We start from the raw sequence: 21,929 nt of genomic DNA, 5'->3' as shown, positions 1-21,929 counted from the left end.
AAAGATTTCATTGTGAATCCATGGTCAACAAAGCTGTGCCAAGCTAAAGGAAGGCCTGTTGTGAATTTGGGCCATCCAAAAGCACTTTGTGAAACAGGACTATAGAACAGCCAATTTGTGTATAGTAAGAACTCATAAATATCTGTGTGAGGATAACCAGATAAACTTTTAAAGGTGTTGGTCAAAAGATGGGAATTGGCTGGGAGATAGTTTCTCCAAATATTGCTATGACAGGCACATTTAATAGCACAGCCTCAGTAAGGGTCATCTTAAATTATGAAGTCAAATTGCTCCAAAGGGATTTGAACTCACGAACTCAGGATTAAAAGGTAAAACGTTTACCACTTAAGCCACAGCTGCTGTACTTCAGCTATACCAGAGGCTTCAAGATCTGATGGAGCTATAACAGCAATGGGGTCATTGCAGTCAGCATGTAAAATATATGCAGAGAAACCAAGGCATCACCACTACAAGATACAATGAGTTTACCTTGTGTCTTCTGATGTGTGTCCATGGAGGGTGAAAAGTATGGCATCCAGAGCCATGGCCAACATTTATTGACATTGCTATTCTTTGATCACTATTTCACTTTCCCACCCACTTCACTTGCCCTATCATTGAAATGTTCCCAACTCACTTTCAAGGACTTTTCATCTCATGTTCTTGATATTTATTGCTTATTTATTATTATTATTATTTTTTTGCGCACAATTTGTTGTCTTTTGTAGACTGGTTGAATGCCCAAGCTGGTGCGGTCTTTCATTGATTCTATTATGGTTATTATTCTATTATGGATTTATTGAGTATGCCTGCAAGAAAATGAAACACAGGGTTGTACATGGGGATATATATGTACTTTGATAACAAAATTACTTTGAACTTTGAATCCTCCAATTTCCATAGTGTTTAAAAAACAGCTTTAAACTTACTCAGTGACTGAGCATCCACAACCATCAAAGTTAAGAAATAGCTAGCATTCACAGCTGTTCGAATGAAGAAAGTTATTCTTGTCTCAATCCTGTAAAGCTGACAGCCTATCTTGATAGTGTGCCTCATAACTTTAGGGAAAGACTCGCTGTCTACCTCAGCAAGCCTTTCATGATTCAATGAAATCACCAGACCCTGGACCATGAGCACAACTGCTGAGGCATAGCTTATACCAAAGATAAAATCACAGACAAGGCATTGACAATGACTTACTGATTTAAGTAAAAAGCAAAAAAAAATGTAGATGCTGAAAACGTGAAATAAGTGCTGGAGATGTTCATCAAGTGGATAGCATCTGGAAAGACCAAAGCAGAGTTAACATTTCAGGTTGGTGATTAATTGAAGTTTTTTACTTCATAGATGGCTTAATACATTCTAACAAGCCCACATATGGTCACTGTATTTTTGAAAACCAAACAGGAGACCTCGCCCAGCAGACCACAGCAATGAACTTGACGTGGAGGAAGATGACATTATCAATGATGGGCAGGCTCCCTGGCCCAAAGGTCCTCTGTTTTCTCAGTCCTTGGGTTCCAGCCAGCCTGTGAACAAAGTATTTCTTGAACGTAGCCGTAAGTAATTACTGCAGTTCTCTATAGTGGTAATTTGAGACAGCATGTCAGCCCTGGGGTCTAAGTACGAAAGTAATCACAGTGGAAATCACAGAAGGGAGTTGGGAATTGACAATATTGAATATAGATTACAGCACTAAAGCAGATCATTCATGTATAATTCCAACTTCCTTCCTTTCATTCTGTTCTCCCTCACCTATTTATTTGGTTTTACCTGAAGTTCAAGTTCAAGTTTATTGTCATCTGACTGTACATATACACAACCAAATGAAACAACCTTCCTCTGGACAATGATGCACTCACAATACATATACAGTGGATTCCAGTTAATTGGGACACATCGGGACCAGTACATTCTGGTTCAATTAAACAGGTGCCATAATTAGCCAAAGCTTCATAGAAATAGTTAACAAGATAATAAAGAACAAACTACCATTTAACTGAGTAACGAATTATTTACTTAAATGAAATACAAAATAAATTAGAACTCTACCGATACTACTGGTGGTTGTCCGCCGTATCCGCCAATGACAGGAAACCTGTGCAGGAGCGTTTTTAAAGTGGAAAAGCTATTGCACTGGGCAGTTCCACTCTCTCAGCCTCAGAAGCCAAGTCCAGTGATATAAGCAGACGTCACAATTGGGGTCTTCCCTGGTGCAGTGGATAACCGTGACTATTTCTGTGCCTCATCCTGCCCTACACTCTCCACAAGGTGTTGCAGAATTGCCTTTCTGGCCATTGGATCTCACTGTAGATCTCATCCGCCCAGACGACCGGAGCTGGTTTTCCATGCTAGGACAGGTTTATCCCCATCTCAGCAGGGTGTGAGGCCCTCCTGCTACCCTCACCTGATTTAGCCCACCTGTCAAGGTTGTGTACCAGGGTGTGGCCACTGTCACATGCAAACAGCTACTTGGAGCCACAGGTGAGGGCTGAGTGTCTGGTGGGGACCAAAGGGAATATTCAAGGTGACTGTTAATAATTTAAAATTCTTCATTGTTTCTAGCTTGTTGAAGTAGTGAAGTCATTTCATTTTCACTCTGGCCAATTCTGGCATTTCCAAGTCTGAATGCTTGAAACCGCAGTGAGCCAAGTGGTTCTGAATTGTCTTACTGCTTATATCTAGCCAAATATGAGTGACAAAAATCACTGCTTTTTGAACACAAACACATACAACTCATGCTATTTAAAAACTGTTTTCTGTAAGCACGGTGTCATGTCATAAGGCCATACAACTGCACACGACTGACACCAGTTAGAAACTGTTCGACAAAGTCTCCTGTCCCACCAAAGTAGTATAGTGTCCCAAATAAGCCAAAGGATTCCTGGATATTTTCTTTAAGAGCTGCCCAGAATTAACCAATGGCCCAATTAACCAGAATCCACTGTATCTCACTTAACACATAAAACAAATAAAAGGAAAGGTACGTCACATCTGGAGTTTCTCTGGTTAGCGGACGATTTCCCTCCACGCCTCTCTGACGTAGTGGGGAATCACGTACAAGGCAAGTTACAGCAGTGGTTTGCCATTGCCTTCTGCCGGGTGAGTTTCCAAAGAGATCACCAGCTCGTAACCCAGCACAGATGTAAAGCGAGCAGGGGAGCCAGCTGGCTGGATTTGAACCCGAGATCTTTTGTCCCGAAGTCCGACGCTGATGCCACTGTGCCACCAGCCTGGTCATAAAACAAATAAGTTAATAAAATATAATTCAAAGTTCGTGTAAAGTTATGTAAATAGTACAGTAAACAGTTTGCTGTAAATGCCATCTATGATAGTTGTCTCAATCAGTAATTAAAGTGGTTTCTCCTGAATTCCTTAACAGAATTATTGGGTTATTTTACATTCATGATCTTCCCGTAAAGACAAATATATGTACATCTACACCACTTCTATCAATATTTTTCAGTCTTCAAGACCTCTCTGTTAGTCCACATCTCAGTCTTCTGGAGCAGAGACAATGCTTATCAAAGCTATTCTGAAAGTTTTAAATTTTCATTTCCAATACTATTTCTTGCAATATTCTTTGACAATTTAATTTTGTGGACTATTTTTATAATTGCTAGTTTTCTTTCTCCTCTTTCCCCTCAGCTTCATATTACAGTTTGTCTTCCTCTTGAGAGAACCCTGTGATTCACACCATAATGAAGTGAAGCATGAGGGTTAATATTGTATTGGCAACACTGGTAGTCAAGGCAATAGATTCATGGAAATGTTAAAGCAATAATTCTCTTATTGAAAGAAAAGATCAAAGAGTGGGATTCAAGGAGCTATGTCTGTTCTCTGATGAGGTATAGACAGCAATATGCTTATCCTGAAGGGAGAGTTTCAGAGTGTTGTGACCTTTATTCCAAAAGTGAATCCCTCTCTTTTTTGTTCATTTGCTCCCACCTCTCTGATCTTCACAAACCATAGAATGTTCTGAAAATTTGACAGCTGTGGTCCCTTATGTATTTGCAGTTTGCTTTGCCCCTTCACTGGTGCACATTTCAATATTCTAAACCCTATAATTCCTTCCCAGAAACCCTCTGCTCTCCACCCTGCCTTTATATTTTCAGGTGCTCTGTAAGATTTGCCTTTCTGATTAGGTTGATGATTATCTGTTCTGACCTCCTTTGGGTTGTGTTTTAACTGTTTGCTTGGGATATTTTGCCCTTTCAAAGATTAGATTAGCTTTCTTTGTCAACTAACTATGTCTTTGGTTGTAGGAGGAAACTGGAGCACCCGATAGAAACCCACACTGTCGTGGGGAAAACATATAAGCTCCTTACAGACAGTTGTCAGTGGCAGGAATTGAACCCTGATCAAATTTACAGCTAACACTGTGAAGCATTGCACTAACTGCTATACTACCGTGCTGTGCTTTGAAGGACTCTGTAATAGGCTCTGTGCTTTGATATCTGAGAAAGTGACTGACTGATGTGGGCCCAAAGGTTCAATAGAAAGGCTTTAGGATCAACAGGAATGCAGTGTCTTCCACTTGTCTCTTCTAGCCAGGATCTGATTTGTTCCCAAGATCTCACCCTTAAAGTGTTATCTGCAGCCTCCCCTGCAAGGCTGCTGTGGGTGTCACTTTTAATATGTTGCAAATTTCTTCTGTAGGACGGTTTCAAGCTGCTGACAGGGTTGAGGCAGAGAAAATTGCCAAACAAGTCGAGGTTTACATGGAGGTTAAATCCACCCGGACAACCAAAGATGTCTCTTTACAGGCACACCGTGGATTCAGGTAAGGGGGCCTCATTTCTGGTGCCCCAGGATCAGCTCAGTTCTGCCAGGCTACTGCGGCTGTGTCTTTAAACTCCTTTTGCTGTAGATTGTTTTAACCCTTGTGCTGATTTCAATTTAATATACTATATTTGCTGCTTATGGTGCGGTCCACTCTGTCTTTTAAAGTAAAAGGTAAAATGGGTTGCTACTTCGTAGAACACCATCAATCAGATTGTCAGTGTGACTCCATGCTCATAATTGCCTGTTGCTTCAATTCCCTTTCCTCTCCAACTTATACTTCTGCCATCAGTGTCCCAGTGAAGTGAGAAACTGCTCTGGCCCCTGAGCGCATTACAATTTTCTGGACTCATTGTTGAAACATAGAAAACAGAAAACCTACAGCACAATACAGGCCCTTCGGCCTACAAAGCTGTGCCAAACATGTCCTAACCTTAGAAATTACCTGGGGTTACCCACAGCCCTCTGTTTTTCTAAGCTCCATGTACCTATCCAGGAGTCTCTTAAAAGACCCAATCGTATCCGCCATCGCCGGCAGCCCATTCCATGCACTCACCACTCTCTGTGTAAAAAAACTTACCCCTGACATCTCCTCTGTACCTACTTCCAAGCACCTTAAAACTGTGCCCTCTTGTGCTAGCCATTCCAGCCCTGGGGAAAAAAATCTCTGACTATCGACACGATCAATGCCTCTCATTATCTTTTACACCTCTAGTTCAATGATTTTAGATAATTTGCTGGTCCCGTTTACTGCCTTCCTCTAAATTGGTTATTTTGTTGTCTTGTGTGTTCTTTCTGGTCTATCTTACCCTTTGCACCATTGTCTCTTTATTAATTGATAAGCCTTAAATTAATTTTCTTGCTGAGTAATTCCAGCATTGTTTATTGACTTGGAGAGCATGGGTTACATTCAGCAGTTGTTCTCAGTATTTCACATTACTAATCTTTTGAAAAGTAAAGATTTTTTGGCACAAACTGTACATAATGGAGAAGATCTTGTTGTCACAGTATTGCAATGGCCATATGTTAATCTACTTTTATTCTTCTCCCAGGATAATTGGGCTTTTCTCACAAGGATTTCTGGCTGGATACACGGTGTGGAACATTGTGGTAGTTTATGTGCTTTCTGGTTACAATTTTGCCAACATCTCAAATCTGCTCCAGCAATACAGCATGCTAGTCTACCCAAGCCAGTGCCTTCTGTATTTCTTGCTTGCAATCAGCACAGTCTCAGCATTTGACAGGTAAGAAGGGAACAGTGGAAAAATGTTTAGATGTTTGTCAAAAATAACAAATCCCTGACCATTTCACAAGATGTGGGCCCCAAATCTGAGGGGTTCACCTTCCATAATGGATATATGCAATTTGTTTACCACTAGGAAGTGAGCTGCCCTCTTCTTCAGAAGTTTGGGTGTTGCTGGAGCCATGTTCCTGTCCCCTGATGAAGGAATGCAACACCAATCATTTGCTGCCTTTGTCTGAACCCTTGAGTATCACTACACTTGATGATATGAGTAGATTAATCTGTGCCAATTGTGTCTTTGCTGTGTGTTTTCTGCCTTTATACTTCCGAGTCAAGCATTCCCAGATTCTTCATGTGTAGACCATTTTCAAGTTGGAACAGAAGCTTATGAGAAAAGTTTATTGTTGCCTCTTGTACAGGTAATATGTAGCTCTATGTGGGACATGTACAGTAAAATCCTATGGCGTACAAAGCCAACAAAACATGAAAACAAATATTAATTGTGAGTAAAGACCTGTCTTGGTGATTAAAAGGCTACACTTTACCTTGGCCTTCGCTGGAGAGCCCAAGGCATTTATTTTCCCCCCTGTAGGTTTCCATCTGTTGACTTTCTATCATGACTGTTCACAGTCATTCTCTTTGTTAGCTCCATCCTGCATGCAAGCAGCTCCAGCTCCCTCTTTACCTAATCTCACCCACTAAGTCATATTCCCAGTTTAACTTCCTCTGAGATATTTATGCTGCTGCAAGATCTTGGAGAAAGGCTTCTTGTACTGCACCTAGTGACTTGCAGCTTGCAGTTTGAGAATAATGGCCACTCTATGCTGGGCCAACAGAAAAGTTGGTGCAAATCAAATTTGACCCTCAACTTATTTGGTTGTTCCTTTTCTGGATACTCAAAACCACGATTTTGGGCTGTGAAGCCATTTTCTGTTTTTAAAATGATACAGACTGCAACCAGCGATGGGGTGATTGCATGTTTAGGATAGTGCCTCATTGCTTTATGGAGTGAAGGGTTTTGTGGGCCCAGGACATGGCCTCTCAAATGAGGAATTTCAAACTGCTAACCCTCTCCACCTCTGATCCCGCGATGAGGACCAGCTCATGGACCTCTGGTTTCCTCCTTCTTAAGTCAATAATCAGCTCCTTTGTCTTGCTGACATTGAGTAAGAGGTGGTTGTTGTGACACCACTCAATCTCCCTCCTATATGCTGATTTGTCACAACTTTTGATTTGGTCAACGACAGTAGTGTCATCAGCAAACTTAAATATGGCTTTGGAGCTGTACTTAACCACACAGTCATAAGTGTAAAAAGAGTAGAGCAGGGGGCTAAGCAGCGGCATTGTGGTGCACCTGTGCCGATGGAGAATGTGGATTGTCTGCAAGAAAGGAAATTAAGTATCCAATTGCACAAGGAGGTATTGAGGCCAAGGTCTTGATGCTTATTGATTAGTTTTGTGAGGATGATAGTACTGAATGCTGAATTGTAGTCAATGAAGAGCATCCTGATGTACGTAAGTTTATTATGTCTAGGTGTTCCAAGGTTGAGTAAAGAGCCAATGAAATGAAATCTGCTGTGGATCTGTTATGCCAGTAGGCAAATTGGAGTGGACTCAAGTCACTTCCCAGGCAGGAGTTGATGTGTTTCATCACCAACCTCTCAAAACACTTCATCAAGTGGATATAAGTGCTACTAAACGATAGTCATTGAGGCAGGTTAACACGTTTTTCTGAGGCACCAGTGTAACTGAAGCTTGCTTGAAGCAGGTGGATACCTCAGACTGTCAAAGTGAAGGGTTAAAGCTATCAGTGAATATTCCAGCCAGCTGATTAGCACGGGTCTGTAGTATTCAACTAGGTACCTGATATGGGCCAGGAGCTTTCTGTGGGTTCACCATCCTGAAGGATGCTCTCACATTGGCCTCAGAGACTGACATCACAGGGTCATCGGGGGCTGTGGGAGTACATGAAAGTTCCTCCATGTTTTGACAGTCAAAGCAAGCGTAAAAGGTATTGCACTCACCTGGGAGTGAAGCCCTGTTGTCACCTATGTAGCTTGGTTTCACTTCATAAGAGGTGATATTATTCAAGCCCTGCCACAGCTGTTGAGCATCCTTCATTGAATGAAGTTTAGTCCAGAATTGCCACTTCATCCATGAGATGGCTTTCTGGAAATCGTACCTGGACCTCTTGCATCCTACTTGTTGGGCAGACCTGAATGCTTCTGATCTGTCCCACAGCAGATTGCAGATGCCATGGTTCACCCAGGGCTACTGGTGGGGAAGATTCTGAATGATTTTGTGTGGGCACACTCATCTGCGACTGTTTTTATAAAGTCCGTTACAACTGTGGTTATTCATTCAGATCCACTGAGTCCTTGAATATGGCCCAGTCCACGGATCCGAAGCAATCCTGTACCTCCTCTGCCTCCCCATGACTACCTCTTTGTTGTCCTCTTTATATCACGCCAAAACTCCATTTAATCTTTTTCACTGCAGAATTGCAGCTTGCTTCCAACAATCTTTCTACTTATCACTATTCTGAATAATGATATTTGTTTTGAGACAAGTTCAGGTTCTGAATACCTTACCCAGGAGAAACATAAGCTCACAATCTCCGCTATCCAGCCCTTTAGAAATTTGTAGGTACAATGTGATTACTTCTCATTCTTCCCAATTCAACACTGTAATTATTTTTTTAATTATCTAAACAACAGACAAAAATCACATTTTTCAACACTATATTCCATCCGCCACATCCTGGCCCTACCTACATTCCTTTCAAGCCCCTTTGTGTCCTCTTCGCAGCACATACTGCCACCTTGCTTTGCACCACCAGCAATTCAAGTGAATAGAGGGCTATTTGGATTGTGAAATAGCGGATCATCTATAATCTGAGGGATGCAAATAGCTGTTTGACCTCCAGTTTCTCTTGCTTTGATGGAAGGAAATGAGACCCATTGGTGGGATTGGAGAAGGTGGAGGTAAGTTTTCAACTGGCCTTGTAGTCAATGAATGATTATCTGAGGTGGGGATGTTGCAGATTGATGGAATCTATGAAATAAACTAATGAGTTTCAACTGAAATTTAATTTTATTACTACTTGTTCCGCTTTCCTCAGGCTTAACATGGCTGATGCATCAATGACACTCCGCAGAATGGTGACACTGGACCCCACAGCAGTTGCCTCTTTCTGTAAGTAGTTTTACTGGTCATACAGTTATACCATGTAAACAACCCCTTGCTCACCAGTTGCTTTCCGGAATTGTCTGGCCCTTCACTGGCTAGTTGCGTGCTGTCTTTCGTTGTTGGTCCATTGTTGACTGGTTTTGTGGATCTTTTACTTAGTGTTGTATAATTAGAATTGCATATTGAGCTCCTTGAAAAGAGAATGGGTGATGAAGTGCTCAACGAGTGTGAAGAAAAAGTTGTACCTTTTTGGTTCTTTGAGCATTTTGGTGTAGTTCCAAAGATGCCAAATTCTTTCTGGCCTCAATTTCTCATAATAAGGATTGTTAGCTGGACATTAAAGGTAGGTTACATTCAAGCCAAAGGTCCAAAGAACTTGTGGTCAATCTCTCCTCCTGACAATTCTGCAAAAGTACTGTCCTTTAACAACAGAGACTGGTTATCAAATCTATCGTTGAACAGTATCTGTAATATTGAAGACTGCATCCTTGGTTTGTTGGTAAAGTTTAGTTTAATTTCTATTGGCAGTATATGTCGCAGCTCTGATACTATCACTCAGCCAGCAGATGGCCAGTGACAAGTTTAACTGGTACCGGTCACCACAAGATATCACCAATGCCACACTTTGGTAAGTTGCAGTCCACAACTATTATGTAAATGTCTAACAAAATGCATGAATTCTGTTTTGGTATGTTGTCTTATTTGCTCTTGTTACGTGCATGTGCACGTGCACTGCACACCTGTATTGTTTTCTGTTCGTTCTCTCCCATGCACCCTGTCACCCCTCCACCTACCCCAGGTGGGACTAGCCCAGGAAGGCACTTTGGTTGGTATGGACAAGTTTGGTCAAAAGGCTTATTTCTGTGCTTTACAACTCTGGCTGCTGGACTTCTGAGACTATATAGGACATGTGCTATATTGTTATATAATAAGCTACACTTCTTGTAATGTTCTATGAAATGAAAAGTGGTGACATTGTGGTGGGTGGTGGATGTGAGATGTTGAGTAATAAGTGTTACCTGACTCCTCTGGTCTCATTGAATAAACATTGTAGCAGTGAGAACAGTCATTGTGTAAATGTCAGAGGAATCCAAGAACATTTGGTATCTTGCTGAATGAAGGTTGTGCCTCTAAACAACTGCTTCTGCTATATCATGAACGAGCCCACCTAAGGGAAGACATGATTCCTTGGACTCAGCCACCAATTTGGTCACTAGCAACACAATATACACTGTCTGGGCTTTGACATGATACTGTACAGTACATTCCAAAGGCTCCTTTAGAGTAGCCGTGGAAATTGGCAATGAGGGTTAGGGTGGGAGAAAATGAGAGCAAGTTATTAGTTTGCAGTTTTTCTCTGGGCAACATTAAATTATTTCTGCTTGATACTGTTAGATTGTAAGTTTTGAGCTAGGGCCTGTTTCATTTTTCTGATTGAACTTTTGATGTTTTTTCCCCTATGTACATTAATTATTGTGCTAACTGATCAGTTGCTCTTACTGTTAAATGTGAAAGGACTATAAAAATGAGAGAACCAGTTTTTGGTTTTGTTTATTGACAAATGTCTGCCCCCCCCCCCCCGATAATTTAACAGGAATTTTCTTTCTGAATTTGAACTTGGTACTGCAGCTGTTGAGGCATTGGATATCCTACCCCTTCTGATCATGGGGCTTCTTGTTTTCCTCAGTGACATCATTGAACTTCTGCACCAATAACAGCAGTATTGCACCAAAATCATCACTGTTACCCCTCAATTTTGGGGTGGATCTCCATTGGATTTTAATGTGTCAAATATTAAAATCTCCACAATATCAACGTGCTCTTGTGATGAGGTCACACCATAAATCCATTTGTATTGCCTATTCCTGGTTACTTTTTCAACATTAAGAATCAATAGCATGGTGCTCAACTATAATCATCCACAACTCAGACTAGATAGAGCAGGGGTCCCCAACCTTTTTTGCACCGCGGACCAGTTTAATATTGACAATATTCTTGCGGACTGGGGTGGGGGAGCGGTGTTCAAGTAGGGTTAAATTCACCTCAACCTGTCTTTTACAGTTAGGGTTGCCAACATTCTCACTCCTAAATAAGGGACAAACGTAGCAGTCAAATCCCGGGACACTTTACCCAGGAAAGACTACCATGACCATGAAGCCTTGCACGGGCACCTGTGTGCGCATGTGATGTGCGCATGCACGTAGGTGCCGACTTTTTTTCCCACAAATCAGTTTTGTCTTCATCTTTCGGACTATATTGTATGTACATTATTTCTACTTTATATAGGCTGTGTATTTATCATATCATTTCTGCTTTTACTATATGTTAGTGTTATTTTTTTCAGTTTTATGTGTTATTTGGTATGATTTGTTAGGTTATTTTTTGGGTGTGGGAACGCTCAAAAATTTTTCCCATTATAAATTAATGGTAATTGCTTCTTCACTTCACGCCATTTCAGCACGAAAGGTTTCATAGGAAAGCTCTACCTTAGTGGGGGAAATACGGGACAAACCAATTTAGCCTGATATACGGGATGTCCCGGCAAATACGGGACGGTTGGCAACCCTATGTTCAAGTTCAACAGTGCGTGACAGGGAATGAGGAAAGGTGCAGCTGACTCATATCATTTTCTCACGGCCCGGTAGCACACGCTCTGCGGCCTGGTGGTTGGGGACCGCTGAGATAGAGAATGGCAGGCAGTTCCCTAAGTTCTTGCAACAACTAGCAGCTTTCAGAATTATATTTTTCTGATGGCGGCCTTTAAACAACCAAAGATCACAACTTGTCAAGTTGGAATAAATTCCTAAGTTTTAATTTTGACCACCTTAACCAGGGGTTAATGGTGTAACCTCATTACCATGCTCCATTGGTTCACTGTAAAGAATATAATTTACTGTGTTTTGGTGAATTTCTTGTTAATAAATGAATCTCTATCTGACACTACACAGGACTTCTAGATCAGAGTTTTTGATTCTGCACCCTTGGGTTGTAGTAAACCTAGTAGCTACCATCTTAGTTTCACTGGCCTGGATTTTCCTGTCTTATCAGCCTATGCTTGATCATACTGAAGGTATGTGAACAAAGATTCCAATTGATGGTAAGGAATTGGAATGAGTTCATTGCACATTTACCAAGATACAATGAAACACTTGTCTTGTATACTGTTTATACAGATCAAATCATTACACAGTGCAGCGAGGCGAATGTACTGTAACAGCTACAGAGAAAGTGTAGTACAGGTAGATGGTAAATTGCTAGGTATTACAAGGTAGATTGTGAGGTCATGATTCCTTTTTATTGTACTAGTGAACCATTTAATAGTCTTACAACAGCAGGGTAGAAGCTGTCCTTGAGTCTGGTGGTATGTGCTTTTAGGCTTTTGTATTTCTGCCTAATGGAAGAGTGAAAGAGGGAATTCTGTGGTGGTTGGGTTCTTGTTTATGATGCCTGCTTTACTGAGGCAGCAAGAAGTCCATGGAGGGGAGGCTGGTGTCCTTGATGTGCTGAGCTATGTCCACAACTCTCTGAAGTTTCTTGTGACCACGTGCAGAGTAGTTGCCGTACCAAGCAGCTATGCATCCCGATGGAATGCTTTCTATTGTGCATCGATTAAAAATTGGTAAGGGTCAACGGGACATGCCAAATTTCTTTAGACTCCTGAGGAAGCAGAGGCATTGAATCTGAAGAATAAGAAGAATAAAAAGAAGAAGAAGAAGAATCAATAAAAGACCCATAGTCCAGGTCATTACTCTCCTGTGAACCAGATAAGAATAGGCTAAGTTGGTAAGTAGTAGTTAGATGTTGTGATACTTGGGTCTGAAGAGCTACAAGAATTTTAAATTGTCCTTTGGATAGAGAGAAAAAAAATAAAACTAAGAATGAAAAAGGATATGCAGGTCAAAAACAGAAAATGCTGTTAGTATACACAAGGTCCTTACAAAATGTGTAAACCCAAATTAGATACTTGCTGTCATTATTTTGCTCCATGGTTGTTGATAGGATTATTGTGTATTTCTGCTGTTTTTCTGATGTATAAACAGATACTTTCTAGTGAATTGGAAGCCAATGTATTGATCAAACAATACCATAAATCTGCAGTCTTTAGTAGCTTCTTGAAGTATTAATGATCCATGAGCTTAGGCTACGTCCACACTACGCCGGATAATTTTGAAAACGAAGCTTTTTCTCTTCATTTTGACCCTCCGTCCACACTGAACCCGTGTTCTTAGCCCCCAAAAACAGAAGTTTTCAGAAACGGTCTCCAGAGTGAATAAATCTGAAAACGCCTAATATCCATTGCAGTGTGTACGGGGTAACCGGAGCTTTTTAAAACCGCTGTCACTACGTGCCGGAACAGATGGCGGCAGCACGGCATTTCATTGTTTTCTTTTTCTTCTTCTTCTTCTTCTTATTATTATTACTACTTTATTGTTTAGAGCGTACAATCATCACAGCAATATTTGATTCTGTGTTTCGCAGAACCTAACAATTTCAGAACAGATGGCAACGAGACTGAAGCCAGAAGAGTTAGAAATGTACTCACCAAATACTTTGACCCATAGCTTACTGAATAAATAAGTATACTCACTTTGCCCTGTTTTCTGTCCTTGCTTGTATGAAGGTAAGGACAGAAAACACCCTCTGCCATCTCCAGTTTAAATTCCATGCGCAATATTTTGGAGGATCAAGAACCCAAGTACCAAGGTGGTTTATCTATTTATGCAAGTACTTCTCTGACAATAGATGTGTAACAGCCTAATGTAATATTGTATGGAAATACAAGATAACACTGACGCAGTCATGTTTTATACATTTAACAAGGGGCTTTATTAATGCAACAGTTAGTCAGTTTTTCAATGTTCGTCGTCAGCCGGGTCATACTGTCCGTGAACTCCCTGTCGGTTGCCTCCATATGCTCCTGTATTTGTTTTTTTTTAGTTTTAAGTCCTCCTGAGTGAAAGCCAAGAGCAATTCCTTTTAAGTTTTTCTACTCGGTAACTGGACAAACGCGCACCAAGTATACCGTTTCCTCTTGTTTTCTGTGTGTCCTGCACATGCCCAGTAGGAGGAGATTCGCCCAAATATCCATCTAATATGGACAGAGATATTTCGAAAAACGCTTAGTGTGGACGCCTATCGTTTTTAATCGAAACCGGCGTTTTCAAAATTATCCGGCTTAGTGTGGACGTAGCCTTAGTTTCTCCATTGACCAATACAGTGTATTTGCCTGGAGTTGATTATGTTCTAGCTTTTTAAAATCCTACTTGAGATTGTAAACTTTCAAAGTAATTTCCTATCGCCAAGAATCCCTTTTCAATGTAGCACATCTTCCTCTGCAAAATCCAACCCCTCATTTCTTGACTCAGCCCTTCTGAAAACCCAACCCTCATCCATGACTTTGTTATCCTAGTTTTGACTATTTTAACATTCCCCTTGCTTGTGTTGTATATTAAACACTCCAAAAATTTGAATTCTGTAGTAAATGCACTTGTAGAAGCCAAGTAAGTGTATGATTATAACCTAGTATCCTGTATATATCACTACTATTGGTAAGGTACACTTCAGTTGGGGTGTATTTTTCCATTATTGACAGTGTGGTGAACTAAAGAGCTGCCTCCTATTGACTGGATTTGATGTATTTCTTTAACTAATCACCAAAATCTTTACTTCAGAAATGAAAATGAGGTTGCCTGAGGATGTTTATTGAAATGGTATCACTTTAAAGGTTTCACCTAAAATGTGTACTACAGAAAAATGGAGAAATGCTAGTGTTTGTCTCCATCACACTGTCCGCTTTGTTGCTACATGTAATGAAGAGAATTAAATATTGACCAAGTAATAATGCACAGTAATAAATTTGCTTGCTTCTTTTTGCAGAAGTGGAGTTTGGATTGGCTCTGAATGAAACAGTTGAACCTAATGAGAAATCCAAAGCACAAGCGTAAACCAGTGTCTGGTTTAATGCTGATTGAAGATATATGAAACATTCTCTCTGAATGGTTTGTCTGTAGGTTACTTTGAAAACCCTTTTGTATTGTTTAAGATGAATTTATATTGCGTAGGTATTTACATTTTTTATACCAAAGATGATCCTCACCTTGTTGGAAGGTGATTGTTCCAACCTAACATTAATGCTTGTTGGTCAACAAATGTTGTAGCATTTGCAATTCAGTGTAGAGCAGTGATCATTGTCTGGCACCTCTGAATGCAGCCATGAATGTTAAAGCTCAAGGCTTATTATTCCAGCTGCCCATCATTTGGTACTATTTGCCACTAATGTGGCCATCTTGGAGAGATAATGGGAGTGGCATTTACACAAAAGGCTGAAAAAGATGATGCATTGTGCATGAGTGACACTACTAAGCATTTTGAGACACTACGGGGGCAGCCTGATTCATTATTTAATCTGTTTTGGACAGTGTCCAAGGTATGTTTGGTAGGACAGTGCAGAAGGAGCCTGTTGATGTCTGAAAAGAGGTGACTGGATACAATGCAACATACCTACTCCAGTTGGTCGATCAAGGGCATGTATGCTGATGCATGGGATTAAATGTGGATCTCAGAATGTGATGAAAGCAGTATCTCGAGAAACAATGGCCATTCAGATGTTTCAGAAATGATGTGTAGAGACTCCTTACAGAAATGAACTCTGGATCGCCCCAAGCTGTAATACTGCAGTGCTAACCGCTACACTACCATGGTGCCCATTTCTGGTGGATAGCACGACACTATTACAGTTTGGGGTGTTCCAGAGTTCAGTTCCAGTGCTGTTCTTTAATGAGTCTCTGTACGTCCTCCCCATGGAATGTGTGGATTTTCTCCAGGTCCTCCAGTTTCCTCTCATGGTCCAAAGATGTATTGGGTGGGTTAAATCGTCATTGTAAATTGTCCCGTGATTAGGTTAGCGTTAATCGGGCTAGTTGGAAAGCTGCAGGGGCAGTGTGGCTCAAAGGGCCTACTCCGCGCTATATCACTAAATAAATCAAATAAATATCTAATTATTCATATAGATGCTGCTCTTAATGTAACTGTATGAGGATCATAATTATATGTGTACTGTGTGACTATATGTACTTCATTTTTCACCTTGGCCGCAGAAGAGTGATGTTTTGTTTAGCTGTATACATATGTATGGTTGAATGACAATAAACTTGAAGCAGCAATATCCAAGCAAAAATGACCTCAAGGTCCTCATCCTCCACTTATTAATGGCACTTGTAGTTATTGACACCAGAAAAGTTCATGGTTCTGTTTAAGGGTTTGTACATCAGCATAGGATATAGTCCCTTCCAAAGGCCATGTTGTTCAAGCCAGACAAATGAACAAATAGTAAAGAAATAAATTGTACTGACAAGATGGCACTGAGCTGCAATGTCTGTTGGGTTTGTGGCTCTGACTAAGTTTTTTTTAAGTTGGTAGGCATGAATTTTGGGAACAGTGTGGGGGATGGTTGGAGGTCAGGTTAGGGTTTAGTTTCAGGATGGGTGGGAGTGAAAGATGAGAAGCAGTGAATGTAGAGTTGGGGAAAGGAGTGGGGGTCAGTGTTCAGGACGAAGCGCTCTGTGTTTGGAAGCCTATGATCCTCAAGGATAGAGGAATGAGGTCTGCGAGCTCTGAGAAAGAAGGCCAGTGAATCCTGAGGTTAGTGAGTCATGGTCAGCAAGTCCCAGAGTTGGAGGCCCAGTGGGGTGGGGTGGTGTCATTTGGCAAGTCTGGAGGTTGAGGCCTGATGTCTGTGAGTCTGGGGCCAAAGGACTGGAGGCCAGAAGCCCAGTGGTCGCCTTCCTTGGGATTGGAGGCCTATCTGTGTTTCCAGGTACATCTATAGATATTTTCTTTCCAACTAGCATCACCGAAACATACTGATCACTTAGTTCATCGGCTTGCATTTGTACAAATTGGTTGCTGTATTTTTCACACCATGTAACAGCTGTTTCTGAAACACTTCACTGGCTGCAGGATTATTCAGGATAACATGATGCTGTGGAAAGCACTGTGTATGTAAATAAAAAAATCTCTTTAAATTTGTTTGAAATGTTGAAATTTGTTTTAAAATTAAGAATTTGAATAGAAGTGATATTAATGATATCTAAATGTGAAGAGGCAAGCTTCAAAGTATAATTACTTGACCTCAACTTTCTTCCCCTCTCCTGAACAGTTGATTGTAAGCAATTTCAAGGGTGTAGGAATAGACACTGTATGTGAAATTTTCTTCAGGCAGCCCCTGATCCTTCTGTTATTTATTTGAATTTACTTGAAAGCAGTCACCTGCAGAAACTGTGGTTCGTATTTCGGTACAAGATATTGAAGTCTATGAGAGCACACCAGACAAGATTCAAAGTGTGTATACGGTATACAACTTTCAGATTCGTCCTCCGGCAGGCAGCCATGAAATTGAGAAACACTATGGAACCCATTTGATGAAAACATCAACCACCCAACATGTCAAAAAAAGAACAAATTGTGCAAACGGCAAAAAACAAGTGATAAACACAGAATATAAAACATCAAACCACAAAGTCATTGAAACAGACTAGGAATGTCCAGTTCAATTTAGCACTGTGTCGTTCGTTGCAGAGCCAGTCCACCCTGATCAAAATTGCACAAAATAGCAAAGAAAAAAAGTAACTGGAAACCAGAAAGACATCATAAAATGAACTATAGAGTCCAACCCACAAACCGCATCGATTAAACCTTGCCTAAGACCCAACATTCTGGCAGCATTGAGCGAGAGAGAGAGACTGGTCACACGCAGCCACCTTCCTTCTTTTGGGTAAGGATTGGGAAGCTTAACTGCAAGCAAGGCAGCCACCTGTAAAAATGATTTGGCTGAATGAAAAACAATTATTTCCCAAGATGCCAGCCAATGAGAATTAACTTACTCAACCTCACGTTTTAAATAACTTGATGTCACAGGTTCATGTTACAAAATTGGGAAAGCTGTACAATCATGAGTTGAATAGAGTACAAGGGAACCTTGATTTTAAAATGAGAACCAGTGCAGTCAGGACTGAACTGACAAAACACTTTTACAGACAAATGGTAGTGAAAATGGGGAAAACTTCCTCCATGAACCATGCCATTAATTGAATTGAATTGACTTTATTACTTACATCCTTCATATGCATGAGGAGTAAAAATCTTTACGTCTCCATCTAAATGTGCAATTTATACAACTCTAATTTATAATAAATGTTATCTACAACAGGACAGTCAATGTAACATAGAAATATAATTGTATCAGCATGAATTAATCAGTCGGATGGCCTGGTGGAAGATGATGTCCTGGAGCCTGTTGGTCCTGGCTTTTATGCTGTGGTACTGTTTCCCGGATGGTAGCAGCTGGAACAGTTTGTGATTGGGGTGAATCGGGTCCCCAATGATCCTTTGGGCCCTTTTTACACACCTGTATTTGTAAAAGTCCTGAATAGTGGGAAGTTCACATCTACAGATGTGCTGGGCTGTCCGCACCACTCTCTGCAGAGTCCTGCGATTGAGGGAAGTACAGTTCCCATACTAGGTAGTGATGCAGCCAGTCAGGATGCTCTCAATTGTGCCCCCGTAGAAAGTTATTTGGATTTAGGGGCCAATACCAAACTTCTTCACCACACAGCTGGTGTGTACAGACCATGTGAGATCTTCAGTGATGTGTATGCCGAGGAACCTAAAGCTGTTCACATTCTCAACCCCAGATCCATTGATGTCAATGGGAGTTAGCCTGTCTCCATTTCTTCTGTAATCCACAACCAGCTCCTTTGTTTTTGTGACATTGAGGGAGAGGTTGTTTTCTTGACACCACTATGTCAGGGTGATGACTTCTTCTCTGTAGGCTGCCTCATTATTATTTGAGATCAGGCCAATCAGTGTGGTGTTGTCAGCAAATTTTAATTAGCAGATTGGAGCTGTGGATGGCGACAGAGTCATGGGTGTACAGAGATTAAAAGAAGGGGCTTAGAACACAGCCCTGAAGGGCACCTATGTTGGGGGTCAGAGGGGTAGAGGTGAGGGAGCCCACTCTTACCACCTGCCGGCGATCTGACAAGAATTTGGAATATGACTAGCTGAGGGTCCAGTGTAGTGGCACCTGCTTAGCTATAAATCAACAATCCATTAAAGTAAATAAGGGTTGCGGCCCAAAAGGTGACTGTACTCTTCTCCATAGATGTTGCCTGTTCTGCTGAGTTCCTCCGGCATTTTGTGTGTGTTGCTTGGATTTCCAGTACAGTATCTGCAGATTTTCTCTTGTTTCTGTACATCCAAATGCCAGTTATGAAAAAATTAATTTATAGCCTACAGCCAGCTTGCATCCTGCATAAAGGTCAGATGCTTGATCTCACTGGGAAGAAGGGAGCAGGATATGGTTAAGGGGATAATAAGAACCCTAAAATGGCCAGTATATTTTGAATGGATTTTCATTAGCTGAGTTTGCTTCCACCCCATAACCTCATATCTGCAAAGAAATGTTTAGTACTGTTTGCTATTTCTTAGATTTTGGCCTGTCAGGTTTACATGGCCTGCCGAACAGTTTTGGCCTGAAACGTCGACCGTACATTTTTCCATTGATGCTGCCTGGCCTGCTGCGTTCTTCCAGCATTTTGTGTGTGTTGCTCAGATTTTCAGCATCTGCAGATTTTCTCTTATTTCAGGTTTACAATGATTGTGATTGTATGACTGGTGGGGTTCGGGACACTGAAAAAACCTGGTTTAGACTGAAAGGTTGCAAGAAGGCGACAGGAATGAGATAGATCAGCTGGTTGAGTGATGTCGCAGCAACAACCTTGCACTCAACATCAATAAGAACAAAGATTGATTGTGAACTTCAGAAAGGGTAAGATGAAGAAACACACACCGGTCCTTTATAGAGGGATCAGAAGTGGAAAGGGTGAGCAATTTCAAGTTCCTGGGTGTCAGTATCTCTGAGGATCATATCGTTGGCTCTAACTAGACTAATACTGAACTTAGTCAGTGTGAATATGTAGCTATATTAATTCACTCCTACCACGTGATGAATTACCTATAATAAACGTACAACATAAAATACGATATAGACAGGCAAAAAATAGATACATGGCACAACGGCAACTATATTTCATTAGGAGTTTGACGAGATAAGGTATATCAGCAAAGATATTTCTACTATGGTAAGGGAGGTAGCACTGCACAGGATTGAAATAAGCTGCAGAAAGTTCTAAACTCAGCTCTACCATGGGTACTCCGCTCCCCATCATCCAGGACATCTTCAAGGCGCTATGCCTCAAAAAGGTGGCATCCATCTTTAAGGACCCCATCAGCCAGGACATACACTCTTCTCATTGTTACCATCAGGGAGGAGGTAGAGGAGCCTGAAGGCACACACACAACGATTCAGGAATAGCTAATAGCTTCTTCCCCTCTGCCATCAGATTTCTGAATGGGCATTGAACTCATACTACCTCACTACTTTTTTTTCCTTTTCGCATTATTTATTTAATTAAATAAGGCTAGAACTTGAGGGTGTGAATTGGGATGATGTTTTTGCAGGGAAATGTACTATGGACATGTGGTTGATGTTTAGAGATCTCTTGCGGGATGTAAGGGATAAATTTGTCCTGGTGAAGAAGATAAAGAATGGTAGGGCAAAGGAACCATGGGTGACAAGTGAGGTGGAAAATCTAGTCAGGTGGAAGAAGGCAGCATACATGAGGTTTAGGAAGCAAGGATCAGATGGGTCTATTGAGGAATATAGGGAAGCAAGAAAGGAGCTTAAGAAGGGGCTGAGAAAAGCGAGAAAGGGGCATGAGAAGGCCCTGGCGAGTAGGGTAAAGGAAAACCCCAAGGCATTCTTTAATTATGTGAAGAAAAAAAGGATGACAGGAGCGAAGGTAGGACCGATTAGAGATAAAGGTGGGAAGATGTGCCTGGAGGCTGTGGAAATGAGCAAGGTCCTCAATGAATACTTCTCTTTGGTATTCACCAATGAGAGGGAACTTGATGATAGTGAGGACAATATGAGTGAGGTTGATGTTCTGGAGCATGCTGATATTAAGGGAGAGGAGGTGTTGGAGTTGTTAAAATACATTAGGACGGATAAGTCCCCGGGGCCTGACGGAATATTCCCCAGGCTGCTCCACGAGGCGAGAGAAGAGATTGCTGAGCCTCTGGCTAGGATTTTTATGTCCTTGTTGTCCACAGGAATGGTACCGGAGGATTGGAGGGAGGCGAATGTTGTTCACTTGTTCAAAAAAGGTAGTAGGGATAGTCCGGGTAATTATAGACCAGAGAGCCTTACGTCTGTGGTGGGAAAGCTGTTGGAAAAGATTCTTAGAGATAGGATCTATAGGCATTTAGAGAATCATGGTCTGATCAGGTACAGTCAGCATGGCTTTGTGAAGGGCAGATCGTGTCTAACAAGCCTGATAGAGTTCTTTGAGGAGGTGACCAGGCATATAGATGAGGGTAGTGCAGTGGATGTGATCTATATGGATTTTAGTAAGGCATTTAACAAGGTTCCACATGGTAGGCTTATTCAGAAAGTTAGAAGGCATGGGATCCAGGGAAGTTTGGCCAGGTGCATTCAGAATTGGCTTGCCTGCGGAAGGCAGAGGGTGGTGGTGGAGGGAGTACATTCAGATTGGAGGATTGTGACTAGTGGTGTCCCACAAGGATCTGTTCTGGGACCTCTACTTTTCGTGATTTTTATTAACGACCTGGATGTGGGGGTAGAAGGGTGGATTGG

The 21,929-nt window shown here is 41.3% G+C and overlaps 1 protein-coding gene across 2 annotated transcripts in view; it reads left to right on the top strand.

Annotated features, from left to right (window-relative positions):
- tmem237b (transmembrane protein 237b) overlaps positions 1-17,224 on the top strand; it is a 42,676-nt gene extending 25,452 nt beyond the window's left edge. For both annotated transcript variants that reach the window (XM_072261439.1, XM_072261438.1), the window contains exons 7-13: positions 1,408-1,559; positions 4,660-4,783; positions 5,835-6,026; positions 9,147-9,220; positions 9,743-9,842; positions 12,163-12,284; positions 15,092-17,224. In XM_072261439.1, the coding sequence (XP_072117540.1) occupies positions 1,408-1,559; positions 4,660-4,783; positions 5,835-6,026; positions 9,147-9,220; positions 9,743-9,842; positions 12,163-12,284; positions 15,092-15,159 (832 nt within the window). In that variant the 3' untranslated portion in view covers positions 15,160-17,224. The remainder of the gene's footprint in view (positions 1-1,407; positions 1,560-4,659; positions 4,784-5,834; positions 6,027-9,146; positions 9,221-9,742; positions 9,843-12,162; positions 12,285-15,091) is intronic.
- The last annotated feature ends 4,705 nt before the right edge of the window (positions 17,225-21,929 follow it).

This window comes from Mobula birostris, chromosome 6 (genome assembly GCF_030028105.1).
Source record: "Mobula birostris isolate sMobBir1 chromosome 6, sMobBir1.hap1, whole genome shotgun sequence".
Classification (NCBI taxonomy): Eukaryota; Metazoa; Chordata; class Chondrichthyes; order Myliobatiformes; family Myliobatidae; genus Mobula; species Mobula birostris.
The sequence above is the reverse complement of the archived record's forward strand: the minus strand, read 5'-3'. Positions and strand labels throughout refer to the sequence as shown.